The following is a 13,916-nucleotide window of genomic DNA, read 5'->3' on the forward strand; positions in this document are numbered from 1 at the left end:
TTAGGGCCTCCTTCAATGACTGTGGCTGCTAACGACCAGGAGCCCCTCAAGTGCAAAATTCCTGGATTGATTCAGTCACAACTTTCAAACGTCACGGCTATTTCTAATGATGCCTTTGTCCCACCACTCGGGGACGTCCAGAATGCGCAGCAGCGCCCCTCCGGGAGAGAAGCGGGTGGGCAGCATGCCCGATGGGAGGTGGGGAAGGCGCCGTCCCGCACGGGCCGCCTCGAGTGACTGCACACGCAAGCTAAGGGTCTGCAGGTGGACTCCCTGAAAACTCCCGCAGGCCTTGAGAGTCTGCATGTACAGGCGCACGGGCGCACGCAACCAGGCTCCGCGGGCCGAAGAACAGCACACCTGCAATGACACCTGCTTGAAGCGTGAGTAAAAGCAAGAATGTCACGGAAAGGGCCCTGACCAGAGTGCACATGTGGCCCCTGGAAAAGTCAGCTGACCCCTCTGGGCTCAGGTCCTCGTCTGAGTCATGCTGACACCTTCAGCCTTTCCCACAGGGCTGCTAAGAGGGGCAAACGGCCAATAAGAGAGTTCAACAATGATGGGCCCAGCCTCCCAGCCAGGCAGGGTGCTAAGTGCAGAAATGCCGAGAGTGCAGCAGGGCGCCACCCGGGCTCCCGTGAGGAAGAGGATGGCCCCTCAGGCCCACGGAAGCGAGAGGGAAAGAAACAGCAACTCTACATACGGGAGGCCACGTGTCACCCACCCAGCCAGTGACGTCTGAGTTGAGCTCAGAGGAAAAAGAAGCAGCTGGAAGTGCTTCCAAGCGCATGATATTTGAGAAGTTCTCGGTGGGTCCAAGGGTGGTGAGTAACCGGGGACAACCCAGACCGTGGCTGATTGGAGATTGGATGCAAAAGAAGACACTTCATCGTCGCCTTCGTATTTTCCTAAAGAAGCGAGTTGAGGGCCTCCCCGGTGGCGCAGCACATCGAGCACAGGCCTGTGAAGCTGTCAGCAGTCTTTGCAGCGCGGGTTCGATACCGGCCAGGGAGATTCCCACATGGCGCGGCAGACCTCTCCTGACTCGCCCGCTGCTCCCCTCAGCAGTGTATGTCGTCAGTCTTCCTGTTCTGCTCCCCGCTCTGTCTCTGGTGAGTCCTCGCACCCTCCCGCGCATCTGGCCTGTACCCCATGCTTGTATAAATAAATAAATCTTAAAAAAAAAGAGAAGAAGTAAGCCGAGTGGCGAGTGGGCCCCTAGGAAGCGTGTGACACCATCAGTCATCAGGAAAGTGCAAATTAAAAGCACACGGCACAGCACTGGGCAGAGGGCAAGCGGAAAGCCCAGCAGTGAGTGGCAAGGCTGGGAAGCTGCCGAACCCCGCCCCCATGCTCGCCGCAGCAGCGTCGAAGGCCACAAGAAAACTGGACATTTCAGGCACACTTACACCCAAAGCCCCACAGCTCCTTTCCCGGGTGTCTACCCAAGAGGCGAAACTGCACACAAAGGCCCCACATAAGCAGCAGCTGCATGTGCAGCCACCGCGCCTCCCCCGGAGGGCCGCTCACTGCGTCCTCAGGGCATCCTGGGCTCAGGGCTCCAGCCACCCGGCCCCGCGCCCTCCTGAGAACCCTGCCCAAGCCCTCCGCAGGCAACTCCGGGCGCTGCCGGGGCGCCCGTGATCAGGCAGAGGCAGAGGCAGTGCCAAAACCATCGTGATTTCCTTGGAAACGTGGCTGGTGTACGTAATATTTGATTAAGGGTGTGTCTGGTGTGCTGAGACTTGGCTACAGACTTCAAATCCGAAGCAGGGTTAAGGTCAGACTTCAGAGACCGCCACAGCCGCCCCATGTCCTGCTCACCGTCCCCATCTCCCACGCCAGGCCGGGAGGAGCGGGTCCCCTCAGGCCAAGTCACGCGCCAGGAGGCGGCTGCCTTCTCTCCAACTCTGGGAGTGTTTAGATCTGGTTTGCAAAACTGCGAGAGAAAGAAGACGTGGCAGTTCTGGAAGGCAAATAATTAAACAGGTTTGATGTCACCAAACACTGAAGATCAAGGCACAGAGCGCGCCCGGCCGCCGGCAGCCGGGAAACGCCGAGCAAGAGGGGGTCTGTCAGGAGCGCGCGCGTATGAAAGAAGGGGTGAAGCTCCCCACTTGACCAGTTTTGGGACCCACTGAGCAGATGTAGCTGCATCTCCCAAACACATGCCCGCACCGACCCGCCTGGCACCGAGTGCAAGAGCAGGTCTGGGGCAGGAGCCAAGGCCGGGTGCCGACAAGGCCCCTGCATACTGATGGTCGAGGACCATCCGTGGCACCGGGCAGGTTACGTAGACGGAACTGTCAACCAAGACGTTCCATGTACCCCGCTTGGAGACAGGGATTCCCACCGCAGAACCCAGGCCCTGCCGCCATCAGCCTCAGGCCCCTGCAGGGGACCCTCCCGTGAACGCCCGAGCGTCCATCTGGTAGGCCCAGCCCGGGGCCTATGGGCTTCTCCCCTTAAACACATGACCAGCAGATGGGACGAGGCGAGCTCTCTGGGGTCTCAGGAGACAGAGCAGAAGAGACGGCCAGCCCAGCACCCCGCACCCCGGCAGCGCTGGCCACGTGCCTCGCTGGCCTGAAGCCCCGGCCTGGGCCGCAGCCTCCACCCCCACTTGCCGAGGTCCATCCAGCCTGCAGAGGGCACTGGCCTCGAGGCCCTCCAGTCCTCCTGCTGCCACCCACGTTCTGTAAACAACCTCTCCACGCAGCTCTCCATCCACCCCAGCGGCGGCCGCCTGCCCTTTGCCGGGACCCAGACCGGAGGTCACAGGCGCCACAGCGACGGCAGGAGCACAGGTCAGAGACAGGACTAGCTGCCCGGCCCGTCCACAAGGCAGCGGCCTTCCAGAGAGGCGGCTCTGGAGATGGCCGGCCATAGCCAACGTAACCTATGGGGAGCCACATAGGAACTGCAGCATCACACCTCCCGTGCCAGAGAAATGGCGGGTGGAAGAAAGCGCCAGTATCTCTGGAAGCCGTGGAGCCGCCCTTAACGTGGACCCAGGACAGGTGGGGCGTGCGGCCTAGGAGCCAGTGCCCTGGCGTTGGTGCGGCCTGCCAGCCTGTGAGCAAGCGAGAGCCGTGTTCTCCTCAGGCCCCGTCAGAACGGTGGCGGGGCGGGCCGTCCTCGTAGTGTCCTGCTGGTGGCCCACCCAGCACAGCCGACACACACCTGCTTTGCCCCAGGGCACGTCCTTTAAGCCAGCTGCTGTCACCTGGCCGCCCCGCCTCGTCCGCCTGCACTCTGCACCCCCAGCCTGGGGCGTGGCTCCCTTTCCTCAGAGCCAACAAGTGAAGCAGAAATGCAGGGATGTATGTGCGTGACAGACACCAGCTCAGTTAATTTTCTCCCCCAAATGGGCAGCCTGGGGTCACAGGTATTTCACTGAGCTGAGCTTTTAACAGAGACACTTTTTCCCCCCTTTTTTTGCCTGCGTCCTGCTCTCCCAGGCCCAGCTCCTGCTGGGATGGCTCGTGGGGGAGGTGAGTTGTCTGCATCCTGCTCTCCCAGGCCCAGCTCCCACCGGGACGGCGCTCGTCGGGGAGGTGAGCTGTCTCGGGGGCCTCGGCCAGACGGATCAGCAAGGGCAGGAGGAGCACAAGTACACCCAGCCTCCGGTTCCCAAACCAGACTAAGATGTCCAGGCGGGGCGTGAGACCGCTGGCTTAAATTAGCGCGCGTCCCCTGAGGCCAGGTTCCCACAACCCGAAAGCACAGCGCGCGTCGCTGGAGCCGGGTGGCTGGAGCACATTTGTGTCGATGCCAAAAGTGCATTTTTCACATGGAGGCATAAAGCATTGGCCAGGAAGCCCAGAGCCGGCCTCCCCACGCGCTGCCTGTGCACCCGGAGCCTGCGGGCGGCTGCAGCCCAGCCCCGAGACGCAGGTCCTGGCGGAGCAGGGAGCGCGGAAGCCGGTGAGTGTCGGCCCAGGTCAGGTCGGCCTTTGGCCCAGGGCTGTGTGAGGGCCCAGGGCTGTGCGAGGGCCCATGGAAAAGCCTCTCCTCCCACGTCCTCGGCTGTGAGCGCGGTCGCCGTGCCCCTGCTGACACCCCCGAACCCTCTGGGGTCTCTTTCTGCTCATCCCAGAGTGGAAACGAGAGCCTCGCTCCCATCCCGCGTGTGGGAAGCCGGGAGACAGGCCCCGATGTGTCCCTCCCTGCAGTGCCGAGGGGCCTGGGCCACCCAAGAGCACACGGTGCCCCTCTGAGCAGATGCCGGGGCGGGTCCACGCAGGTTAGACTGTCAGCTCGCGGCTGGCCGCACCTGCGGTGCTCAGGCGCTACTCCGAGCACGTTCACCTGTGTCTTCCGCTGCCCTGGGCTTCTCCCTGCCGCACCCCCACGTGGCCTCGGGCCAGCTCGCTGCGAAGGCCCCTTGGCCACACCCCTGCCCGCGCAGTGGGGTCTGGGGGCGCCTTGAGCCCATTCCCCCAGCTAAGGATCCTGTCCTGGACCTGAAGCTCCGGAGCCGGGAGCCGGGGGCAGTCGGGCCAGCCTGAGCGGACCAGCATCAGCACGGCCGGGTCCAGAGCCGGTGGCCAGAGGCGCAAGGACGAGCCCTGAGGGCGGGACAGAACAGCGAGACCCCTCCTCTCTGAAACAGCAGCCGAGACCCTCCCCTGGGCGGCAAGGGCCTGGGGCTGTGAGGGGCTGACGGTGGAGACACTTTTCCAGAAAGCTTTCACCGACGGTGGCACAGGAGGCGGCCGGGCCTGTGTGCACCGGTTTCATCACCACGACTGGTCATTCCAGAGCTGGCCACTTCGCAGTGGACGCTGGTGTCCTTGAAGAGGACGGAGAGACGAGAGAAAGCAATTCCGGGCGAGAGTGGCGGCAGGAGGGCCGGCGCCGGCGGCCAGGAGCACGTCAGACACAGCCGGAGCACGGCCCAGGCTTCCCACGGGCCGGAGGAAGCGGGCGAAGGCCTGGACAGACGCCTCAGCTGAGGAGATGTGCAGCCGGCAGCTGGCGGAAGCGCCCGTCGGCCCCACCCTCGGGAGACACAGACGCAGGGCGTAAGCGCCTGCAGGGTGCTGGGTGCTGGGAAGGCCGGGGCTGCCCCCAGGCCCAGACACGCGGGGGGCGCCGCGCCGGGACAGTTTGGGGTTCTCTCGCCGCACGGCCCAGCGACGTGCACCTTGTTTACCCCCACGAACGGCCAGCACTGTCCCCACAGACGCTGCCCCGGGGAGTCTAGGAGGCCGCACTCACGACTGTCCAGACGCGGGCGGCCACGAGGCCCTCAGCGTGCGGCCCAGAAAGGCCGGCGGCCGTGTAGCAGTGAGGGGAGGGCCGCACCCCGAAAGGATGTGAGGAGCCCAAACGCATGTCACGGGGCAGCAAGCAGCTGTCCGCAAAGGTGTCCGTGCGACGCCCAGGGCAGGGAGGGGGACAGCAGGGCTGAGGGCAGTGACACTGCTCTGTGCGCTGCCGTGGGGGCAAGAGGTGCGTCAGAGCCACGAAACACGGCAGAGAGCCCGGGTAGCCGCCCCCCGCTCAGGCCTCGACGCTGCCCGCCAGGAGGGGTGCCACTCCAGGGGGCGGGGCCGTACCTCCTGCTCATCCCTTTGGAAACCTGAAACTGCGCTAAAACATGAAGTACTTGCTTCTCTCGACGTCAAGCCTGTGGCCGGCAGGCCCTGCACCCCTGCTCCCGCCTCCCGCCTCCGCCTCCCCAGCCTCTCCTGCACCACGCACTGGCCTCTGCATGCCCGGGGCTGCCAGGAGGCCCTCTGTGCGCCCTCCCTCCCTCCACGCCCCTCGCCAGAGCTCACCGGCCCCGCAGCTTCTGGCAGCGTGGTGACCCTCCTGCACAGGCTTCCCAGCCGCCTGAACCCTGACTGAGCCGCCTTTACCACCCTCCGCAGCCCGCAGGGCCATCCCCAGGCTGGGGCTCCCTGGCACTTCCCCCCGGAGTCTCCACTCTGTGCGCGCCCAGCCAGCCCACGCTCAACCCAGTGTCCCTGCGGGGGCCACCCCCACTGTCCTACAGCACTGACTGACCTCCCAGCCGGCCCAGCACCAAGCCCTGCAGCTCTGTCTCAGTTTCCCAGCAGCAGCGTGCCCAGCACCAGCACAGGGACGGCGGGCACAGCAGTTGAGTCACTGTCCTCGCCAGGCCTCAGGACCCCAACAGCCCGCTTCCCGCCCTGGGGCGGGAGTAGTTTCCAAGGGCACAGCAGGCCACGTCTCTCTCCCCATGAAAACATCACGACCTTTCAAAGCAAACACCCCATAGACACTAAGCCCTGGGCCAAGCAGCACCCCGGCGCCCTTGGGATTCTGGGCAGTTGCGTCCACCAGGCCCCCGCCTGTCCACCTGGGCCCACACCCCACTGGGCGCAGGCCCCTCCCGAGGAGCCACTTGAGACACAGCCATGCCCGCAGAGGAAGTGGGTGCTTTGCGCCTCCCCTTCCTTCAGGCCACATATCTCCAGGTGCCAGACAGAGCCCCGGCGCCTCGGGAGAAGCCCCCGCTGGAGAGGACACGCTGTGTTCTGGCCAAGCACCCGCCTCCGGTCCAGCCTGCCCTGGAGCGCAGTGGACGCCCAGTGAGGACCCGCTGGGGAAGTGGACAGCTGCAGACACCTTGAGCGCCAGCGCCGCCACCTGCGCACAGCAGAGCTCTTCCGCCGTGTGCGCTCGTGGGGCTGCAAAGCTGGGGCCACCGCCCCGCGCCCAAATGAGCACCCCGCCCGCACCCCAACACGCCAGCATAGCTGTGGGCACCCCGCCAGCTCCCGGTGCAACGGCTCCTCGCCTCCAGGCCACCACATGAAAGCACGGGCGGGTCACACCGGGCTTGGCGTCGTCTGTCTGTCCTGGGAAAGCCCCCGAAACGGGCGGCCAGCCCTCGGGGGAGACTGTCCAACCTCTTCTCTTTTTTTAAGATTTATTTATCGGGGCACACAGGAAGTGGGTGCAGGCCAGAGGAGCTGTGGGCCGGCAGCAGGGCGCACTCAGCCTTCCTCCCCAGCACCCTGCGGTGTGAGGACCCCCAAGCCCGCCCACCAGGCACTTCTAGCTGCTGGTGCCGCAGGCGTCTGCGGAAACGGGGCACGCGAGCGTCTCCCTTGCTGCCAAGGCTGCGGCAGCCGTCCGCTCCCGCCTGCGGCTGGGCCGTGGCTTCCGCTGCCGAGAGTCTGGGGCTCCTGTTCTGGACACAGGCCTCGGGTGCCGCGACGATTCTCTGGGCAGCTTCCAGGGACTCCGCGGGTCCAGCTGAGCAGCCCGGCGTGGAAGCACTTGCTGGCCCGCCCGGCCGCCCCGCCGCGGTGCTGCTGGGTCTCCTTCCTTCCTGCCGGTCTGCCGAGAGCTTGACCACCCCAGCGCGCCAGCTTCTGGTTTTGTTGATTTTTCTCAAGTAGTTTGGCTTCGCTGATCCCCAGTCCCGTCTTTACTCCCCTCTCGCTCCCTCCTTTCGGGGCTTCGTCTGCCCTGAAGTTTCCGGCTCCCTACAGCGGCAGTTCCACGCGGAGGACGAGGGCACGGCTGTGGGCGAGGTGCGTGCCCTCTCCCTCCAGAAGGTGCTGCCAGCACCCCGGGCACAGCACGCTTACCACCAGCACCCGGCACAGTCGCGGCTGCTGATCTGAAGCACCCCCTGAGGGGGCCCGATGCGGGGGTGCTGCGGACCCTACAATGGAGGCTTGCTGGGCACACGCCACAAGCTGGACCTTGTCCGCCCATCACCAGCCGCGGGGGCCTGAAGCGCTCGGGCGGGTCCCCTCCCGCTGGAGCGCGGCCGCCGTCCTCCCTCGAGGCTCGCCCTTTGCCCGGGCCGGCCAGGAATGTGACCGCGCGCTATTTGTGGGGCTTGTTTTCAGAAGAAACAAGGCATGAGCAAGCCGGAGGGCTGTTTCCGTGGGAAGCGTGTGACCCGCGCCCTCGCCAGGAGTCCCGAGCACGGCCCACCCGGCCATTTTCCCCGCAGACGCCTCCTGGCCGGGAGCAGGGGCGCGAGGGGACAGCCAGGTGGGGCGGGACCCCGGCGTCCCCAGGAGCTCCCGGTTGTCTGCAGAGACCCCTCCCGGCTGGAGCTGCAGCCCCGAGCTCCCGGGCGTGCGCGGCCAGTGGCTTCTCCGGAAACCTGTGTTCCCAGCAAAGGCCTCGCGAGCCCAGTTGCTGAAGGACGTGCCCGTCTCCTCCGCGCTCGAGCTATTTAGAGCGGGGAAGCGTCTTCCCGGCACAGGATCTAGCAGGAGACACGGGCTCGCGGGGGGCAGGTCGATGGGGCCGAGTCCTCCTGGACAACCCACAGGCAGGCCTTGCGCAGAGGCGCCGCCAGCAGACCTTGCTGCCGGCACGTGTGTAGCAGAAACCTGACTCGTCGTGCGTGGGTGTGCATGTGTGCAGTGCAGCACGCTAGCACGTGTGGGAACCCAGCGTGCGTGTGCACAGTGCCGTGCGCTAGTGTGTGTAACGTGGCTTCCATGCACACGCGTGAGGGTCTGTGTGCCCGGCGTGAATACCGGCAGCCCATGGTGCGAACCCAGCAGACACCAATTAGCCTGAAGTGTTTGAAGCCAAGGTGCTGGCAGCCCCGCCCCCCCCCACCACCAGCGAAGTCCCCGGCCCTGGGCCAGAGCACACAGGCCACACGCAAGCCGGGCAGCCCAGGCTGGTGTCCAGCCCTGAAGCTGGGAACATGGAGAATCGAGAAGCTGCTTCCACCCAGCACGGCAGAGGTGACGGGGGAGTGAGAAGCCGAGCTGGGGTCGCCTGGGCCTCAGGCCTCTCTGCAAACCCGGCGGCCACCCGTCTGGCCCTCGCTGCCCATCTGTGAGTGCTGGCCCGCGCCTGAAACTCTAGCCGTGTGAAACCCGAGCCCTCGCAGCCTCGGGCCCTCCACATTGGCAGCTGCGCTGCTCAGCAGCTGTGCAGGGACCCCAGGCGCCCTGCCCGCCAAGTCAGGGTCCCCCGCCCAGACAAGCATGGCTGTCAGGATGGCAGGGAGGGGGCGCCGGTGCCCCAAAGCGGAGAGTCGGCCCTCTGTGAGAATGGAAATGTACTCCCAGACGCCGGTGGCCTGAGGGTCAGCTGCTGCTGAGGGTTTTCCTGGACACGGCACAGACATACTGACCCATGAGCAAACACACCAGGCCCAGGCCCGCTCCAGGCCCAGCACTCCGGGAGCCCTCCCCCTCCAACGCCCTGCTGCCCACAGGCCGGGTCCTCCAGGCGGGCACCACGGACTTGCCTATGGGAGGAAACAGACTCAGAGAAGAGGGCAGGCTGCTGAGGTCAGGGGCGGGTGGACATGCTAGAACACGGTGTCTCCAGGGGTACCAGTGGGCTTGGGGGGCCTTGAGCCTCTCAGACCTGACATTGCCTGTATCAGAGTTGGAGGCCCAGAGGAATGGGGTGCCTTTGATGCCTCCCCCTGGTCACCCAGGCACGCTCCCTTCCAAGAGGCTGGGGGAGCGGTGCCGGCCCAGCGCCACGGCCGGCCGGCTTCGGTCAACTCCCCTGTGGGTGGCGGACGCAGACGCAGTGCTAAGTGCTCGCACCTGCAGCTGCCTGCGGCCCCCCGCCCCCTCCCCGGGCCCCGCCAGCCTGTCCGTGCCGCCCCATCTAGCTGGAGTCTGCTGTCCCTGTGGTCACAGCTGCCCTGACGAGCAGGTGGGTCCCAGAGAGCCCAGCCGGGCAGCAGGTACACAGGGCGCCGCCTTGCGTGCTGGCTGGGGACCTGGCCGCAGCAGCCGTGTCTCACCTGCAAAGTGGGCAGCAGCAGGTGAGCTGGGACCGAGGGTCATCAGGCTGCCGCTCGGGGTGGGCACTTTTTTTAAGGGACATGTGCACGGAGGCGGGCGGTGCTAGAGCCACAGGGGCCACTCCGGTGTAATTCTGTGGACCAGACTAGCCCGGAGCAGCCGAGGCATCCCTCCGAGACCACCGCGCCCCGCCCACAAGAGAGTGTGTCCCCACTCCGCGTGCCCAAGGAAGCTGCGGCCGGTCCCGGGGGGCTCTCGTAAGCCAGCGTGCAGCCTTGTTTGCTTTATTCCACAGGAGCCAGCGAATGCGGCCAGAGCACCCCTGTCCTCGGGTCCAAAATCCACAGCAAGGCTCCCCGGGCGCAGGGCTTAGAGAGCACGTCCCAGTCACGTGCCTCAAGCAGATGTCACTGTCGCAGAGTCAACCACCCCGGGGTCCAGGGCCGTGCAGCGGCAGAGCCTTGATCTGAGCGGTCGGCCTGCAGCGCTGAAAGGCGCCTTTAGGGTCGGACGAGGTGGTCTCCGGACTCCCTTCCAGCCCTTCCCTCCAGAGCGAGAATGTCTGCGGCCCCACTGCAGGGGCCTCGCAGACCCGCCCGCTGGGGAGACCCAAGCCCTTGGCACCATCCCCACAGCCCCATCCCGCAGGCGGAGGCGCCTGGAAGCGCGGCCGCTGGGGCCCGGCACTCCGAGCTTCGGTCCGAGGGCACGGGAGACCCGGCTTCTCCTCCCACCTGGCCCAGAGCTCCAGTGCCGTCAGGAAGAAGCGCCACCCGAGAGGGAGAAAGCGTCTTCACCCCGTGCCCCCACGGCGGGCACTGGTTTCCCGCAAGTCTGCGGAAGACCGAGGACTCCTGAAGCCACGTTGGGGGGACACGCACCACACGGCAGCGCACATGCAGCCACGCCACCAGGCTGGCCAGCTCGGACGCAGGCCCAGGGCTCTGGCCTCTGGCTGCCCCTGCACACGGCTGCCAGTCACCTCCCTCTCGTCGGCCTTGCCCTGAGCCGGGGAGTTTTCTCCTGCCAGCCCTAAAGGTGTCGCCCGGCCACTGCCCCTGGGCCCGCGGGCAGGTACTTACTACACTGACTTGGTCCAAACGTGCCGTGTGACCTGTTAGGGGCTGAACGGGTCGCCCCATGAGACACACTGAAGCCTGACCCCGGCCTTCGGCGTTCGGCGGGTTTGGGCTGACATCGGCTCCGATGAGGTCATACCAGGGAGGGCGGCCGGATCCTCCGAGACGGGCGTCCTCAGCAAGGGGTGATTCGGACCCAGAAGGGGGAGCCACGGGAACGCGTGTCCCGCAGCCACAAGCCATGGGGCCACCGGAACCAGATGAGGCTGGGACAACCCCCACCTCCCCGGCCCGGCGCGGGACTCTGCGGCGGTGGCCTCAGGAGCCCAGGCTGACCCCGGGCGGCAGTGGGGCGCCCAGGACAGGGGAGCCTCGGCTGGCCCGGCGCCACACAACAGCGCTCAGCAGCCCGGCCTCCTCACGGGTCCCCGCGCGCCCTGCCGCGCTGCCAGAGAGAGGACTGGCCTGAGTTTCGCCGGGAATCAAGCGCCTTCGTCTGCTGCGGCCCCAAGCAAACGGAGGGCGCAGCTCACACTCCCGCCGCCGGAAAGCCACTTTCCCAGCCTCGGAGCAAACGCCCAAACCCCAAGCACATCCCCCGACCCAATCCAGCAGCCGGTACCGCCCTCGGCAGCGGCAGCGCACGTGGAAGGGCCCTGGCTCTGGCGTCCTGTTCCCATCCCCGTCGTGGGAGCAGCCCAGCAGGCCGCGAGGACGTGCAGAGAGGCCGGGGCCCTCTGAGCGCCCACCCCCCCCCCCATCAGGAAACGCCCCCCTGGCGAGGAGCAGGCGTCTTCTCCACGGTGACGTGACGGCCCTTCCCTGCCTGACCTGGGGCTCCCAGCGGCAGCTCTGGACGGGATGCAGACACATCTCCCCGATGAGGCACACGGGAAGCCTGGGTGTCCCCCGTGAGCTGAGCGCAAGGTCTCGCCCCCCGATGGCTGCAAGTGGGCGCAGCGCGGGCACCCAGGCCCGTCAGGCAGTGTTGGGAGAGCAGGGCCAGGTCCCTTCTGCTCCATGTGAACATCCAGTTCCCAAAGGTTCCTTCCAGGGACACGCCTCCCCGGATGGACACCCCTTCACGTGGGGGGGGGGTGCATGTGGCCACAGACACCAGAAAGGCCACAGCAGCCACGGCAGGAAGAGGCCCGGGGGGCCCCCGAGGCCCGCGTGTCCAGGCAGAGCAGAGCTAATGTTTCACTCCCCAAACCCACCTTTGACCCAGAGCGTCGGCGCTCCGGCTGCAACTTGCTGGTCAGTGAGGTGCCGCCCTGGAGCTGCCAGTGCGCGGCCCGCCGGGCCCGGGCAAGTGCGGGCCCAGGGAGCCCCCAGACCACGGTTTCGACCGTGCCAGGCAGCCGCGGCGTGGCCTCCCCAAGCTCGACATTGCTCGGTGTCGTCTCAGAGGTGAACGGAAAGCTACGGCGTCCGAGAAAACCGCCCACCACGTAAAGGGAAAGGATCGCGGCGCCTGCCCCTCCATCCTACCGCAGCCGGGTGCCAGGGAAGACACTGGCGCGACCGCCGGCCCTGGCAGCGTGGCCCCGGCCTGGCTCAGGACGGAGCATCACCTCTAGCCGTCTGGGCAAACGTGGCCGCTCTCACGGAGGCCCGCCGCCGCCACACCACGGGCTCGGGGACGGGTCTGCCCCAGTCACCGCTCCGGGTGGTCAGGTGTGCGCCGGGCGACACCGGCCGGAGCCGCAGACACTCACGGCAGGGAAACGCGGCCACGCGCCGCCTCCTGCGTGGGCCAGGGCGGGAGCTGCAGGACGGCCCCTCGCGGAGGCGCCTGCCCACGGGGTTTTAATTAGCAAACTGCGGTCCAGGGCTGGCCAGCACCCTGGGGGAACCCGCGTTCCCTGCTCCCGCACTCACTCGGCCTCGCGGTGACCTTCGGGCGAGGCCGGCGGGGCTCAGAGGCCGAGAAGGTCGCGGCAGGTTCTGCGCCCCGGGAGGTCCCCGCCCCTCCCCGGGCCAGGCCGGCGCCGCGGCCACAGCGGTCAGGGCCCCGGTCAGGGCCGCGCGCGCGGGGGGGGGGGGCGCGGGGTCGCCGGGAGAGAGTCGGGGCGTCGGGCGGGGTCGCGGGGAGAGAGTCGGGAGTCGGGCGGGGCCCCGCTGGGGGCGCGGGCTGGCCCGGGCGGCCGGGCGCTCTGGGCGCGGGGAGCTGCCCCGCGGGGCCGCGCCGGGAGGGGTCCCCGGCCGGGCGCATCCTCAGCAATGCGGGGGCCCGCGGAGGGGGGGCCCCCGCGCGCCGCCGGCAGGCGACTCTGCCGAACAAAGCCCCGGCGGGGCTGCGCCCGCTGCGGAACCGGCGCTCGCTCGGGGCGCGGGTGCGGGGGGGCACCCCGCGCGGCGCCCCGGCCCCCCGCCCGCCCCGCCCGGCCGGCCCGGGGCGCACGGCCCCCGCCCCCTGCCCCCCGCGGCCCGCGGCCCGCCCCGCGCACAATGGCGCCCCGGCTCCCGCCACGGCCCGCGCGCCGCCAGCGCGCCCCCCGCGCCCGCCGCGCTCCCGGGTCCGCGCACAAAGGAGGGCGCGTGGGCTCCCCGGCCCCGCCGCCCGCGCCCCCCGCGCCCCCGCCGGCCGCCCCCGCCGGCCGCCCCCGCCGGCCGCCCCCGCCGGCCGCACTCACCCGCTCGATGGAGCCGGGCAGCAGGCGCTCGAGCAGCCGGCACAGCACCACGCCGTCGCGCAGGGCCGCGCGCAGGAAGCCCTCGGGGTCCGCCACGGTCTTCTTGGGCGACTCCAGCACCCCCAGCGTGATGAGCCACGTAACGGTCTGCTCGGCCGAATTCATCGCGGCGGCGCCGGTCCGCTCCGCGCAGGGCGCTCACCGCGCCGCGGCCCCGGCCCGGCCGCCCGCGCCCCCCGCGCCCCCCCGCCCCGCGCCCATGGGCGGCCGGCGCCGGCGATTGGCTCGGCGCGGCGCCGCGGTCCGGCCCGGCCCGGCGGCCCGCGCGCGTCCTGGCCGCTGTCGGCGCCGCTCGGCGGAGGCGCGGAGCCGCGGCCGCCCCGGCGCGCCCCGCCCCGGCCCCCGCCCCCGCCCCCGCCCGCGCCCGCGCCCGCGCGGGGACACGCCGCGTCGGGGCCCGCGCCCGGCCCGGCCCG

The 13,916-nt window shown here is 68.3% G+C and overlaps 1 protein-coding gene across 3 annotated transcripts in view; it reads right to left on the reverse strand.

The window, feature by feature from the left end:
- ARHGEF7 (Rho guanine nucleotide exchange factor 7) overlaps nucleotides 1-13,644 on the reverse strand; it is a 59,962-nt gene extending 46,318 nt beyond the window's left edge. For all 3 annotated transcript variants that reach the window (XM_037528685.2, XM_037528679.2, XM_037528682.2), the window contains exon 1: nucleotides 13,441-13,644. In XM_037528685.2, the coding sequence (XP_037384582.1) occupies nucleotides 13,441-13,605 (165 nt within the window). In that variant the 5' untranslated portion in view covers nucleotides 13,606-13,644. The remainder of the gene's footprint in view (nucleotides 1-13,440) is intronic.
- Between the last annotated feature and the right edge of the window lie 272 nt (nucleotides 13,645-13,916).

This window comes from Talpa occidentalis, unplaced genomic scaffold (assembly GCF_014898055.3).
Source record: "Talpa occidentalis isolate TD23 unplaced genomic scaffold, MPIMG_talOcc4v2.1 talOcc4.5, whole genome shotgun sequence".
Taxonomy (NCBI): domain Eukaryota; kingdom Metazoa; phylum Chordata; class Mammalia; order Eulipotyphla; family Talpidae; genus Talpa; species Talpa occidentalis.